A 12,191-nucleotide genomic window follows, 5' to 3' on the forward strand; every position below is an offset into this window, starting at 1 on the left:
GACACACATGAAACTCTGTTTAGAATGGCACACGTCCAGGGATTACGCGTGAGTGCTGTCTGTGACATCTGCGCAGGCGGTGCTCTGAGCGCAACCTTTTATTTCCCGGCCTCGCTAATCTCCCAGGCTCCCGGGCGCCTAAGCCTGTCGCCGCACACCGGGAGCGTAGCGGGGCGGCAGCAGATAAGCGAACCTAGCTGAACCTAGCCTAGCGCCCCTCGACGCACAGCTTGAGGCCGGAGTCCTCGAAACAAATGCGGAGGCTTTCTCACTATAAAAAAGCTGCCTTGACTTCAAGTTGAAACACATTTCACACCTACCCTGTCATTTCGGGTCTCCCCCCCCCCCACAGTGGTTCCCAGCGCCGCCACTATTGTCATTGTGGTATGCGTGAGCTTCCTGGTGTTTATGATAATCCTGGGCGTGTTCCGCATCCGAGCCGCACACCAGCGCACCATGAGGGACCAGGAGAGCGGCAAGGAGAACGAGATGGACTGGGACGACTCGGCCCTCACCATCACCGTCAACCCCATGGAGGTACGATGAGCACGCGGCGCGTTAGGACCAATGAGACCGAGGCCGTGGTCAGGTTCCCAGCCTCGGCCTGTTGATAGTCACAACATCTATCAGAAACCGAGGTTGTGACCCAGTTTCATCAGAGTTGAATAGATGCTTTTCATCTTGCACTCGCAACATGAATATTCATTGTGCGAGCGCTAATAAGCATTTTTGGTGCAGCTCCATTATTTTGTATTTCCTGATTGGATTTGCGGTGAGTTTTATTGTTTGACTGCTAGTTGCACTGATGCAGCAGCTGTATGTACAGTACAGCAGTCTGTCATGGCACAGACCACACAATTCACTGGTTTAACAAAAGGGCATCGCAGCGCCGCTTAGGGAATAATAGGTTCATATTAATTTGTTTCAAATTCAGTTATGTTGTGGGGCATGGGCACTCATTCAGCCACAGTAAATGACGGATGGTAATTGGAGAAGGGAAATAAAAGCTCTCTTGGCTCAATAAGTGTCCTGAAAAGCTTTTTAGTACCATCACAACCAGTTGGGTGAGTGTGTTGTGTGCAGTTCACTGACAGGCCGTGACACGATGTTCAGGGTGGGATCCCAGAATTCAGAAAGGTTGTTTGAGTCATCAGTGGGTCAGAATCACTGCAGCAGCGGCGCCATGTTAATCCAGTGGCTTTAGAAACGATAAGGTGTGGCATCATTACACATTTAGTTTAATTTTAAAAGTGACTTTGCTCTCCGACGCAGACGTACGAGGACCAGCACAGCAGCGAGGAGGAGGAGGAGGAGGAGGAGGAGAGCGAGGACGGCGAGGAGGAAGACGACATCACGAGCGCTGAGTCAGAGAGCAGCGAAGACGAGGAGGGCGGGGAGCCGGAGGACCAGCAGGGGGCCAGCAGACAGCAGCAGCTGGAGTGGGACGACTCCACCCTCACCTACTAAAACACACACGCACAGACACACACAGACACACACACACACCAACATACGCCCACATCACCAGCTCAGCCAGATCCTCATACTCACCTCTTCGCACACACTCTTCATGTCCAAGGAGCCATGATGTTCAAATGAGAAAAAAATCCCTTCAGCTTACCTACGGTCAAGGTTTTCCTGTTGTTATCTTAGTGGTGGTACTCCGTGTAGTGTAGTCATCACCGGATTGTTGATTTTTACTGTTTATTTTTTTATTTATTATATTTTAAGTCCCAGGAAAACTTGGCCTGTTTGCTTTGAGCTGAGTGAGGAAGCCTGCACTTAGTTTTCTCTCAGACGTGACGCTTTCAGATGGAGAATCGTTTTCTTTCCTGTGAATATTCTTGCATAATGCTTTTAGATTTGTTTTTGCTAAACTCGCAAATAGCTTTGACTTGAGTTTTCCTGACTTGTAGTCCACGGTACGACAAACGCTTCTAGCAAGTAGACCGCGCTTCTTTCTTTTTTTTTATATTATCTTTTAGTGCATGACAATATTTCTGGAGTCATACGTGTAGAGAACAATTTGCTTTTTAACGATTTTGTAAATATGAATAAACCCATGTAATTAGTCCGTGTGTTCGTGAAGGCCTACTCAACAGGGTCCAATATCTAAAGATGACACAGTACCTAATGTAGAATATTTGTGTCACAGAGGCTCTAGCATGTTGCTAAATTTTCGCAAAAGCTGCTTCATCCCGCTTGCACAAAAACGTCTGCTTCATGGTGAAACCCGGGGCCGCCGATCTGAGGGTTCCACGACAAAGTGGTGTCCGTTTTGTTGTCATTTTATCTCCCCGTGGAGGAAACTCATTCTGCTTTGTCCCTCGCGCGCAGAACCGGCCGGTGTTTTCAGCTTCGCGTGGACGGCAGCGCTCTCCTCCCGCCGCCCGGCCGATTTCCTTCCTCGCTGTACAGAAGGGACTTTGGGTTTTGCTCAGAGAAATGTTAACGTCCATACGCAGGTTCTGCTGTTACTCCTGTTACTCACGCATATAGGTTCTGATTTTATAGGTTCTGGTTCTGATTTCTGCCAGCTTGTTCGGAGCAGTAGAGCGATTACTGCTGCAGCTTTAAGCGCCTTCCAGTCGAGACTGGAGCAGGTGGATGGAGGGACAGAGCTTTAATGGAGCCCCGTTGAAGAGTCCGATTGTTGGTGTTGTATTTGGGAAAAGTAGTCAAAGTACTTTTCAGAACTGCATTGTTGCTACTTCATGTTTCGAAACACTTAGATGCGTTTTTATAGGGCTTCATGGAGTTCTCTGTGCGATCGTGGCTGTGTAGGAAAACACTATGAACAACAATGAATCATCTGCATATTTCACTCTTAAACTGTAATATTAGTCCTAGATTCTGTTGTATATGGATCCGTACTGTAGCGCTGTTCTAAGGTATATGTTTACATTTGGTAAACTCATTCTTCCTTTTCGTATCGGCATGAAACATGTACAATTAATCAGAGACCTGTATCTAAAGTCCCTTCCTGTCTCAGAACCTGTTGTATGTCTCATTCGGGCCAGAATCAAACGTACCTTCACGTTTAAAGAGCGTGACTTGAGCCGTACGTCACTGAGTGAAACGTAAAAATAACAACGGATCGAACGTGCAGCTAAAAACGCGTGAGGATCAGAGAAGTTGCTGCTGACGCCGAACATGAAACATGAATCCATTTAATGCTGTTGAGGAGACAGTTTCCAGGCTTTATTTTTCATTTTCAAGCTTTGTATTGTTTATAGGAGTTGGTAGTGGAGGTGTAATGAACAGTGTTCCCTTCTTGATGACTTGGACTTTGACCGAGGCCAGGTCTGAGCCGGCTGAGATGGGAGTGCCTTTTGCCGATCATAGTGCAGATAGCGGGTCTAATAGAATGAATCATGCTCTTTGATTTGTGGCTTTTCTTTTTTTTTGTTTGTTTGTTTCATGCTAGTTTTGTTACCGAGCTGGGGATTGCTTGTTCTTTCAGTTTGTTGTAACTATAGTCCACCACTAGTTTTATTAAAAGTGACAAAATGTTTTACATAGATGTCATGTGTCCATGTTGATGTGTAGAGGAAGTAGATTCATATTGTATCTTCTATAGATATTGTACTAAATCATATTGACAGACTCCACCTTTAAGAATATGTACAGTACATAATGAATTGCTTTGGCAGCATAGCTGGATATACCGTTGACTGACCTGTGTGTGTGTGTGTGTATAGTGGAGGGTAATTTTGAACAGTGTCCTGTTGCCGGAGTTGTTGAGAAATGATCTTGAGGGCAGCATGAAATTCACAAGTGTATAAGGCTGTCGGCTCGAAAATTCTCACGGTTTCATTCTGTCAGACTCTCACTGTCCACGTTTCATCTGCAGCTTCAAGTACAATAGCGTGGGCCACCGCCGTGCGCACGCGCCGACTCTGGAGTCGCGTCTCCTCAGCGACGACGGCGTCTCCAGTTTCCTGGGTTCTGTACGTTGTGTGCGGCTCCTGAGTTAAGTGTCCATTGGTTGAAATGAATGTCACTGCCTAACAAAATGAAATGCAGCCATACTGTAATAACACTAAGCTATAAGGGGAATTTACTTCGCATGAACCACAGATTTATGTACGTTCCATGTGGGGTTTGTGAGACTGAAGTGTGGAAGGAAGACGTGACACACTACTGATTCTCAGATTGTCTGTTTCACAAGGCCACAACACTCCAGATATATATAAATATATATATTTTTGTTTTCTTTTTAAAATTTGCTCAAAATGGAAGGTCACAATGTTTTCAGACTAGTTGAATGCTTCCTTTGTGCTTGTTGGAGCTGCTCTCACTTTTCTACCAATTGAAAGGCAAATTGTAGTGAAGTTGATGCTTGCTCGTAAACAAAATAAAGGACGGTAAGAAGAGGCGTCTGTTTGGTTTCACTTACTGCTCACTGCTCAACCACTAGGTTGGTGGGAATCACCCTGTCTTGAATGTTGGTGTCCTCTGGTGGTGGAAATCATAATAACTGAAGCCTTCAAGAGGTAAAAACAACTGGTAGAAAAAAATGTTTTTTTCTATTTCTTGATTTTAATATAGAAATTTATTATTATTAAATTTGCATCAATGAAACTGATGCTGTAAATGTGTCACGAGGATGTAAATCATTTGAACCATTTAATTTGAAGATGAATTAAAATTCAATATTGCAATTAATTATTGCAGCAGTTCTTACAGAGGGCAGACAAAACGATCGAAACAGCTGACAATACACAAAAACACTGAACCTACATTCTGTGTATTCTCATATGCAATAATTTGTGTCGTCCTGCATCTCAGTGCCTGGAGGAATTCCAGGGTTTTTTCCATGCAGTCATCTTCAGTTTGAATGACAACACATGTCATGTGGTTCTGTCAACTGACCTGATGTTCCTCATATGATCACACTGACTATTCATCAAACTCAGTCTCATGAGACAGTTTTTAACAAATCTAAATCTAATGTTGCAGTCAAACTGTTGAGAAACATAACCATACCTGTTTTCATCCTGATATTTAGATAGCACCAACATTTAATGTGAAAAAGTAGCTTTCAAATGCATTTGTGTCATTGCGTTACTTTAGGGTTTCCTGCGGTCATTTTGTCCAAATCACTGCACATTCTATTTAAAGTAGAATTACATCTGGATGATATGTAGAACTTGAGATCAAAACAGACCAACAGCAGGAATGACAGCAGGAAACGTCTTATGAAGTGCCTTTACATTCATTAACGTCATTGAATTAAACAGACACTTGCTAGAATACAATTGCACACTTATCAGGACGATAAAAGACATTTACAAAAGTCAAGAGGTATAAAACAATACTGTTAAAAGTGTTATCTACAGCAACAGAGAAGTGCACTGATTATTTACAACAGTAATGATCAGAGGGCACCCTAGAACCTTAAAGACACTGAGTTAAAATAAAGGTCTGTTCAATTACTACACTTTGGTTTTAACACCAGAACTAGCCAAGGCCATGATTTTGTCTTCTGACCCTAAAAAGAAGGAAGACAAACACAAATATGAATATTCCAATCTATCCAGTAAATTGTGTACTTTAGGACTTTAAACTCTTCAGTGAAATTAATTTATTCTTACCAAGGTTTGCTGTCACTTTTTCAAACTGGCTGAGTGTAGCTGTTGCATTTTCAGTCAGAAAAATCTCATCCTCTGCAGTGAGCTGTCAGATCAACCAGAAAAATAAGTGACTTAAAGCTTTGATCAGACAAATGGAACAGGTTCCAGGCTCCTCTGTCGGTCTGGCTAGTCATGAGATGTGACTAATACAAATCAGTGTAGCTTTAAGAGTTTGTGTGGACTCTTCAACACAAGACACTGAATCATGGACGAGCCCATGGGAAAAACTTCCCATCTCTGCTGTAAGCATTCCTCACCTTCTCTCCCAGTTTTCTCAGAGCCGTGAGGATTTCCAGTTTCTGCTGCGTGTACACATCTCGTGACAGTTTCCCCACCATGACGTCGCGGTCCATCTGAACAGAATTCAACAAAGCATTTGCATAATTTTCAGTCCACGCATTGCACAAACAGCAAATGCATGTTAATGTTGCAGCAATGCAGGGAACAAAGTAAAATCTTATTGTAATTGACACCTCTGCTAGTCTGGTTCTCAGCTGCCCCGGCTGCTTCTTCGCAAAAAGCCGGATCACCTCTGGGGTTTTGAATGCCTGGCTGATAGCAGCCTGGATTGCCTGAAGAAGACAAAGATAAAATAAAATCAATGTATGTTATGCTTGTCGAAAATCTCTAAATTCTTCATATACAGTGATTTTATACAGCATTTTTTTCCAAGAACTGTCCGTACCAGTTGCATTCCACCAAGTTCATCCACAAGTGTCATGTCTCCTGTCATGATCTTCTTCAAGGAGTCATTGAATTCACTCAACTGTTCCAGGGTTTCCTTTTTCGTCTCCTCATACTCTTCCTCGTCCAGTTCTTCCCTACAATAAATAACATGACAAATGTAAGAGGAAATAAACCCATGTTCTGGCTCTATTTTATCATTTGAGCTTAAACATGAGGAAACCCTCTAGTTTTACTTGATTATACTGCAGTGCACCTGCATTCCTCCAGGTCCTGAAGCTGTTGCATCAGTCTGTCCAACTGTTCTTCCATATTTTTCTTCAACTTTCCAGTTTCCGATTTGCCGCGAGACGCCATTCTTAGTTAAATGATACTTCAACCTAGGGAGAACGACAATACTTAGAATAAGCCTTTTGTCTCGCTGGGAATTATTATCCAGCTAACTTGTGCCAAAGATGTAGCATGTAGCATGCTATCAGCAAACGAAGTAAACAACTATGGCGTTGTTGGATCAAGTACCGCTAACTGAACGTCACTAAAATGTAGCTATCGTCATCAAAAGGTGAACTGGTCTACTGCTTAAGGTTAAACGAAAAGTTAGCATTTAAAGTCAATCGCTAAAGATGTTACCAATCTTAGTTAGCTAGCTAGCATGCTAAAAGAAAACATCTCACCAGATCTTCTTGTTTACAAATGTAGCTAAAACGATCCTGCGACGACAGCGCGATAATGTGTCGTAAAATCACGAATCAATCATGAACCGAAGTGCCACTGACTAGGACTACGTTTAAGTGCGACTGCTTGATTTATGTTGTGTTTGTCGACTCATTGATGGCTTGGGTGTTGCTGTCTGTGAACGCAGCTCCGGGTTGTGGGCGCGGCCACCGGGTTCCTGCTCCTCAAGAGCCAATCACCTTCTTCGTCCTGACCGTGACCGGAAGCAGGCGACGCGTCGCAGGTCAGATGTGTCTTCTGACTGTTCCCGTTCTTGTAATCCCCCTACAGTAAATACGTTATATGCAGTTTAAAGTCATGTGAGATAACGCCTAAGTTTACTTTTTTTACTTTCACTTTGAAGACAACTGGCAAATCACCGCTGTTTAGCTGCAGATCATGCTATCAGTGCTAATGTTACACGAGGCTAATGTTAAGACGTTTAGTTTCACTCTTTGACTTATGTGAGCACATCACACGCGCTGGTTTTCATTTTGGCAAACACTTCTCTAACACCGTTTCTGTTGTAAACCCATCCCAGCTCCAGCATGAGGCATGGCGGCTACAAATCTAACCGAAGTAGTCCTTCTGGCCTGCGGGTCGTTCAACCCCATCACCAACATGCACCTGAGGATGTTTGAGCTGGCTCGTGATCATCTGGAGGACACAGGTTAAACGAAATGTGTTTGTTTTTTCATGTATCTGGTTGAATGCAAATATACTCACTCGCTCATCCTCTGAACCTTTGTCCTTGTAGGGCTATGGGGTGCTTTCTTTATTTATCCTGCTAAAATAAACAGCAAAACAATTCCTAATTTGCATTTTGTTGACATAAAGTTGTTCTGTCAGTTTCAAATCTCTCTTCTTATTTGTGTCTCAGGTCACTACACTGTGGTGAAAGGAATAATATCGCCGGTGGGGGATGCCTATAAGAAGAAGGGTTTAATTGAGGTTGATCACCGCCTGGAGATGGCCAGTTTGGCAGCTGACACTTCAGACTGGATTACTGTAGATCCCTGGGAAAGCTTGCAGCCGGAGTGGGTGGAGACGGCTAAAGTTGTTCGGTAGGTTGATATTTCTCTGGTGCCTTGTTGACGGTAAGCGTATTGTGTCACTTCCTGAAAATCAGGTAGTCCGAACCCCTAAAGCTGATGCAGAGCCACCCACTGTACAGTAGGTGTGTTGTAACCTTATTACACTGCTGATTGCCTGGAAGGGACTGTTTATCCTCTTACTGACTGAACACACCTGATTCAGGTAATTAGCAGTGAGCAAAGGTCAGCTCAACATCTCACTGGCTGGTGACTGTCTCACTCACACATTTTTCAGTGTCTACTAATCTGATCTATTCCTTTTATTTCTGTGACAGTACAGCACTGTTCTGATCACATATCTCTGACATGTACATCTCAACAAAGCTTAGAAAAATATAGAAGAGAGCAAAGAGCATTTTTGCCAATCTCTTTCTTCTATATTCCTCTTACTTGTAGGCATCACTATGAGGAGCTGCTTGCATCAGAACAGAACAAGGATGCTGTGGATTCGGTTAAGTACGCCAAAAAGCGCCGCATTGAGGACGATTACTTTGGAAGTGCATCGCATACGAAAAGGAGAGGTACATTGTGTCTGTCTGGGTACAGTTTGCAAATTAAGCATTGCTCTCTCACTCTTTTGTTCAGCTCCTCCCGCTTCTAGTGCCTAGGTTTAGACAAATAACAAGTCTCATCTTGCTTTCACTGTTTTCATGGTCTTGTGTATTCATCTTGACATAATAACAGAAGACAATTGCTTTAGGTGTGGAGACTTAAGGTGTGGTGTTGTGTGATAGGCGGCACCTTATCACACCACCTGCAGGAAAGACAGGTGTGAGACGACAACAGTGTGACTCTGGATGAGAGAATGTTTAGGCATATGGTTGCAGTTGGGTGTCTTGTGTGTTAATATTTGATGTTTTATTTCAATAATTCTACTTTCTTTGCTGTGCACCATCAAAAAACTTAGATTTTGGATTGTTTGATGAAATTAGTTTTGGGCTTTGTGAAGCAGCTATTTACTGAGTCCACCTCTTAGAGGCTTTGCTTCTTGCAACTGTATATTCAGATTTTAATTCAAACGTAGCTTCATTGTGAACTGTTTTTTTTTAATATTCAGGGGGTTCCCAGCTGATGTTGCTGTGTGGGGCTGATGTACTGGAGTCCTTCTCTGTGCCCAATCTGTGGAAGCAGGAGGACATCGTTGAGATTGTGGGCCGCTATGGTTTGGTCTGCATCACCCGCAGCGGCAATGACCCCCACAAGTTTATCCACCAGTCGGACGTGCTGTGGAAGTATCGCAAGAACATCCACGTGGTGCATGAGTGGGTGACCAACGAGATCTCAGCCACTCATGTGCGTCGGGCACTTCGTCGAGGTCAGAGCGTGCGGTACCTTCTACCCGACGCCGTGCTTTGCTACATCAAAGAGCACAACCTGTACAACGCCGAGAGCGAGCAGAAAAATGCTGATGTGGTTCTAGCGCCTCTTCAGAAATTTACCGGTGCCTCCTCAAGTTGAGGTTTACTGCTTTGGTTTGCGGAATTTGAACAAATGAGACATTTTATTAAGCTTTGACGAGTGCCTACACTAGACTGTAGTATTTTCTAATGCCTTTTATAGCAAATAAACCTATTCCTGTTGTCAAATTAGCATGTGTAACTGTCTGTGTGGACAAATGTAGGTTAAATTTACCGTTGCTGTGAAGACACATGCATATATAGTATAGTGAGGGCATTTTAGCTAGTCTGCACACCTTTAGAGAGCATTTATGGAATGCAAAAGGCAATGCAGCAGTTCAATTGGCCTTAAGGATCAGTCAACTCTAATTAACTCACAAAATATGAAACTGCCTGTATACATTATATGGTTTTATGATAACGATTTGATGACTAATTTGTACCAGCTCTTTCCCACGAACCGTCTCAGCTCATCACTAGGAGACCAGGACTTTTATATGCAATGCCAAAACTTAAAAAAAGGAGAAATGTGATTTAAATGCGTTTACTTCATGAAAGTGTGATTTGTATTTGTAGCTTGAAATAAATAGTACTTTGGTTTGTAGCTTGCATGCGGCCCGGATGCTCTTGTTATACAGAAACTGCTAACATCAAAGAACCCAGTGGGGTGAGTGCAGTGCACTGGTGATCATCCCAGACAAAAGGGCCCAATTAACAAATTTCAATCAACTAAAGACCCACTATTATGACAGTGTGTTATAATGTACAAGAGACTATCTCAGATGAGTATCAGTGTTAATCAATGTCCCGTCATTATAGGAGTAATGGTATTCGTTTAAGTGAAATAGATTCATACATCAGAGTCTCATTATTACTTCATCTAATGCAAAGTAGATGGGAAAATAAAAAGGCAAGACATTAGAACCAGAAAGCTAGAACATAGTACAATGTGTAGTGTAGTCCATTGGAATAATAAGTAGAAACACTGTTATTCTACAAATGTTCATGCGTGAGTTTATAAAAAGCAAAACCACTTGTATGGTTGATCGATAAACCTTTTTCTTCTTACATTAAATATCAAAGTCAAGTGCATTTATTAGTTAATCATCAATTTAATGTCCTTTTATTTCAAACAAAGCGGTGACAGTGGTTTTCATGTTGTATGCAAGGAGAACTTTGGTAACTGTGCCATTTGACCTTTACAAAAACAGCTTTAAATGAATGTTGATGTATTTATTTTCTGAGCGTGCATGTGCAAGTGCTGCATGCGTTTCCAGTTTAGTGACCAGCACAAAGATTCCAGTCAGACACGTCTAGCTGCCCCTCAACACCCTGGCACCGACGCTGAGCACCTCCCTCACCTTCACGCGCGCCACGGCTCACAGCGAATGAGACGCGGGCGCGCCTACGTTTATTACGACAGGTGTCACTCAAGACATCAGGCTTGTTTCAGAACTTGTTCTGACTCCGGCAGTTGAGACGTGCATTCTGTTCACACATCTCACCAGGAGAACACGCAATTCAGCAAAATGCCAGCCAGTCTCTGCGGCACATGGGACATCATCAGCAATACCAACTTTGAGGGCTACATGGTTGCACTGGGTGAGCCTCTGATCATAATCCTTAACCATTATCTGAATTTTGTCTTTATTTGAAACCTCTACTCTATTTGAGACGTGTGCTGTTTGTGTGTGGTGTTTACAAGCAGCTAAAATATATATATCAAACCTTCCAGGTATCAGCCCCAACTTACGAAAGATTGCTCTGAAACTGAAGCAGAAGAAGGTGATTGAGCTAAAGGGGGAGCAGTACATCATCAAAACCACAAGCTCCTTCCGAAACTACACCACCCGTTTTAATGTTGGCCAAGAATTTGAAGAGTTTACCAAGGGACTGGACAACAGACGCTTGAAGGTGAAGCCCAATAGCAGAACTGTGTGTTAAAAGTTCTACAGTGTAAAGTGTTTAGCAGATCAAAATGTGGTGATTTAAGGGGCTTATTAAACTTGCTTGTAGTCACTGGTGACATGGAAAGGGAATAAACTGGTGTGTGAACAAACTGGAGAGAAAAACAACCGAGGCTGGGCTCACTGGATAGAAGACGACAAGCTGCATCTGGTACGATTGAGTTTTAATCAGATTTGCTACATGTAATGCACCAAATATGTTTGTTCTTATCTGGTCTTGCACTTATTAATGACTGTACTTTTCTACAACCTATTATTCTCAGGATCTGTACTGTGATGGCGAAGTCTGCAGTCAGGTTTTCAAGAAGAAAGGGTGTGAATGAAGAGCAACTTGGATTGCAAAAGTTGGATATCCGTCACAAGGTTCCCTGTGAAGAAAGGCATCACGTGATGGATCCAGTACTTGTAGATCTGGTCAATCAAACGACACACGTCAGTTTGTGGAAGACCGTTTTCACTATAGTGTCACGTGAAGTTCCCGAGTAAAGATTTTCCTGTCATGGTTTGAATTTACACCACTAGATGGCAACACTTCATTACTTTTGGTAAATGCGCGTCTGCAATGGTTTTGTAGCTTAATGGTCGTAGATGTGTTCCTTCAGCTGGCTGAAAGACGGGATAAATGTTTCCTTTAATTCTGTGTAACAAAATTTGGTTTTAAATAAAAATGTATTGAAATGTTTGGTCTTACAGTTGTAC

The 12,191-nt window shown here is 42.8% G+C and overlaps 3 protein-coding genes across 10 annotated transcripts in view; 2 read left to right on the forward strand and 1 right to left on the reverse strand.

Moving 5' to 3' along the window:
• clstn1 (calsyntenin 1) overlaps positions 1–4,378 on the forward strand; it is a 23,673-nt gene extending 19,295 nt beyond the window's left edge. For all 4 annotated transcript variants that reach the window (XM_029155703.3, XM_029155705.3, XM_029155704.3 and 1 more), the window contains 2 exons: positions 353–537; positions 1,273–4,378. In XM_029155703.3, coding sequence (XP_029011536.1) covers positions 353–537; positions 1,273–1,467 — 380 coding nt within the window. In that variant the 3' untranslated portion in view covers positions 1,468–4,378. The remainder of the gene's footprint in view (positions 1–352; positions 538–1,272) is intronic.
• Positions 3,394–7,916, reverse strand: lzic (leucine zipper and CTNNBIP1 domain containing). Of its 3 annotated transcripts, XM_055510363.1 has the most exons (8): positions 7,761–7,916; positions 7,235–7,319; positions 6,577–6,700; positions 6,322–6,457; positions 6,110–6,208; positions 5,894–5,989; positions 5,598–5,679; positions 3,394–5,494 (listed from the first exon to the last, which is right to left on the reverse strand). In XM_055510363.1, exons 3-8 carry the CDS (start codon positions 6,675–6,677, stop codon positions 5,439–5,441), a joined length of 570 nt encoding a protein of 189 aa, XP_055366338.1. In that variant the 5' UTR covers positions 6,678–6,700; positions 7,235–7,319; positions 7,761–7,916; the 3' UTR covers positions 3,394–5,438. The 3 variants fall into 3 exon arrangements, with proteins under 3 accessions (XP_055366338.1, XP_029011544.1, XP_040927390.1); XM_029155711.3 differs by lacking the exons at positions 7,235–7,319; positions 7,761–7,916 and adding an exon at positions 6,995–7,134; XM_041071456.2 differs by lacking the exons at positions 7,235–7,319; positions 7,761–7,916 and adding an exon at positions 6,995–7,014 and having other exon boundaries at positions 6,557–6,700.
• Positions 7,566–12,172, forward strand: rbp7a (retinol binding protein 7a, cellular). Of its 3 annotated transcripts, XM_055510362.1 has the most exons (7): positions 7,566–7,704; positions 7,915–8,098; positions 8,525–8,611; positions 9,491–9,522; positions 11,261–11,439; positions 11,542–11,643; positions 11,756–12,172. In XM_055510362.1, exons 1-7 carry the CDS (start codon positions 7,590–7,592, stop codon positions 11,813–11,815), a joined length of 759 nt encoding a protein of 252 aa, XP_055366337.1. In that variant the 5' UTR covers positions 7,566–7,589; the 3' UTR covers positions 11,816–12,172. The 3 variants fall into 3 exon arrangements, with proteins under 3 accessions (XP_055366337.1, XP_029011540.1, XP_029011545.1); XM_029155707.3 differs by lacking the exons at positions 11,261–11,439; positions 11,542–11,643; positions 11,756–12,172 and having other exon boundaries at positions 8,525–8,649; positions 9,186–10,134; XM_029155712.3 differs by lacking the exons at positions 7,566–7,704; positions 7,915–8,098; positions 8,525–8,611; positions 9,491–9,522 and adding an exon at positions 10,962–11,127.
• Positions 12,173–12,191: the final 19 nt, after the last annotated feature.

Source organism: Betta splendens, chromosome 7, assembly GCF_900634795.4.
Source record: "Betta splendens chromosome 7, fBetSpl5.4, whole genome shotgun sequence".
Lineage (NCBI taxonomy): Eukaryota > Metazoa > Chordata > Actinopteri > Anabantiformes > Osphronemidae > Betta > Betta splendens.

Excerpts from the sequence above, each read along its gene's own strand:
- rbp7a (XM_029155707.3), top strand. The coding sequence starts at position 7,590 with ATGGCGGCTACAAATCTAACCGAAGTAGTCCTTCTGGCCTGCGGGTCG. Across the intron at positions 7,705-7,914 it reads TGATCATCTGGAGGACACAG|GTCACTACACTGTGGTGAAA; the intron begins GTTAAACGAAAT and ends TTTGTGTCTCAG. Across the intron at positions 8,650-9,185 it reads ATCGCATACGAAAAGGAGAG|GGGGTTCCCAGCTGATGTTG; the intron begins GTACATTGTGTC and ends TTTAATATTCAG.
- lzic (XM_055510363.1), bottom strand. The coding sequence starts at position 6,677 with ATGGCGTCTCGCGGCAAATCGGAAACTGGAAAGTTGAAGAAAAATATG. Across the intron at positions 6,458-6,576 it reads CAGGACCTGGAGGAATGCAG|GGAAGAACTGGACGAGGAAG; the intron begins GTGCACTGCAGT and ends TATTTATTGTAG. Across the intron at positions 5,680-5,893 it reads TGAGAAAACTGGGAGAGAAG|CTCACTGCAGAGGATGAGAT; the intron begins GTGAGGAATGCT and ends TTGATCTGACAG.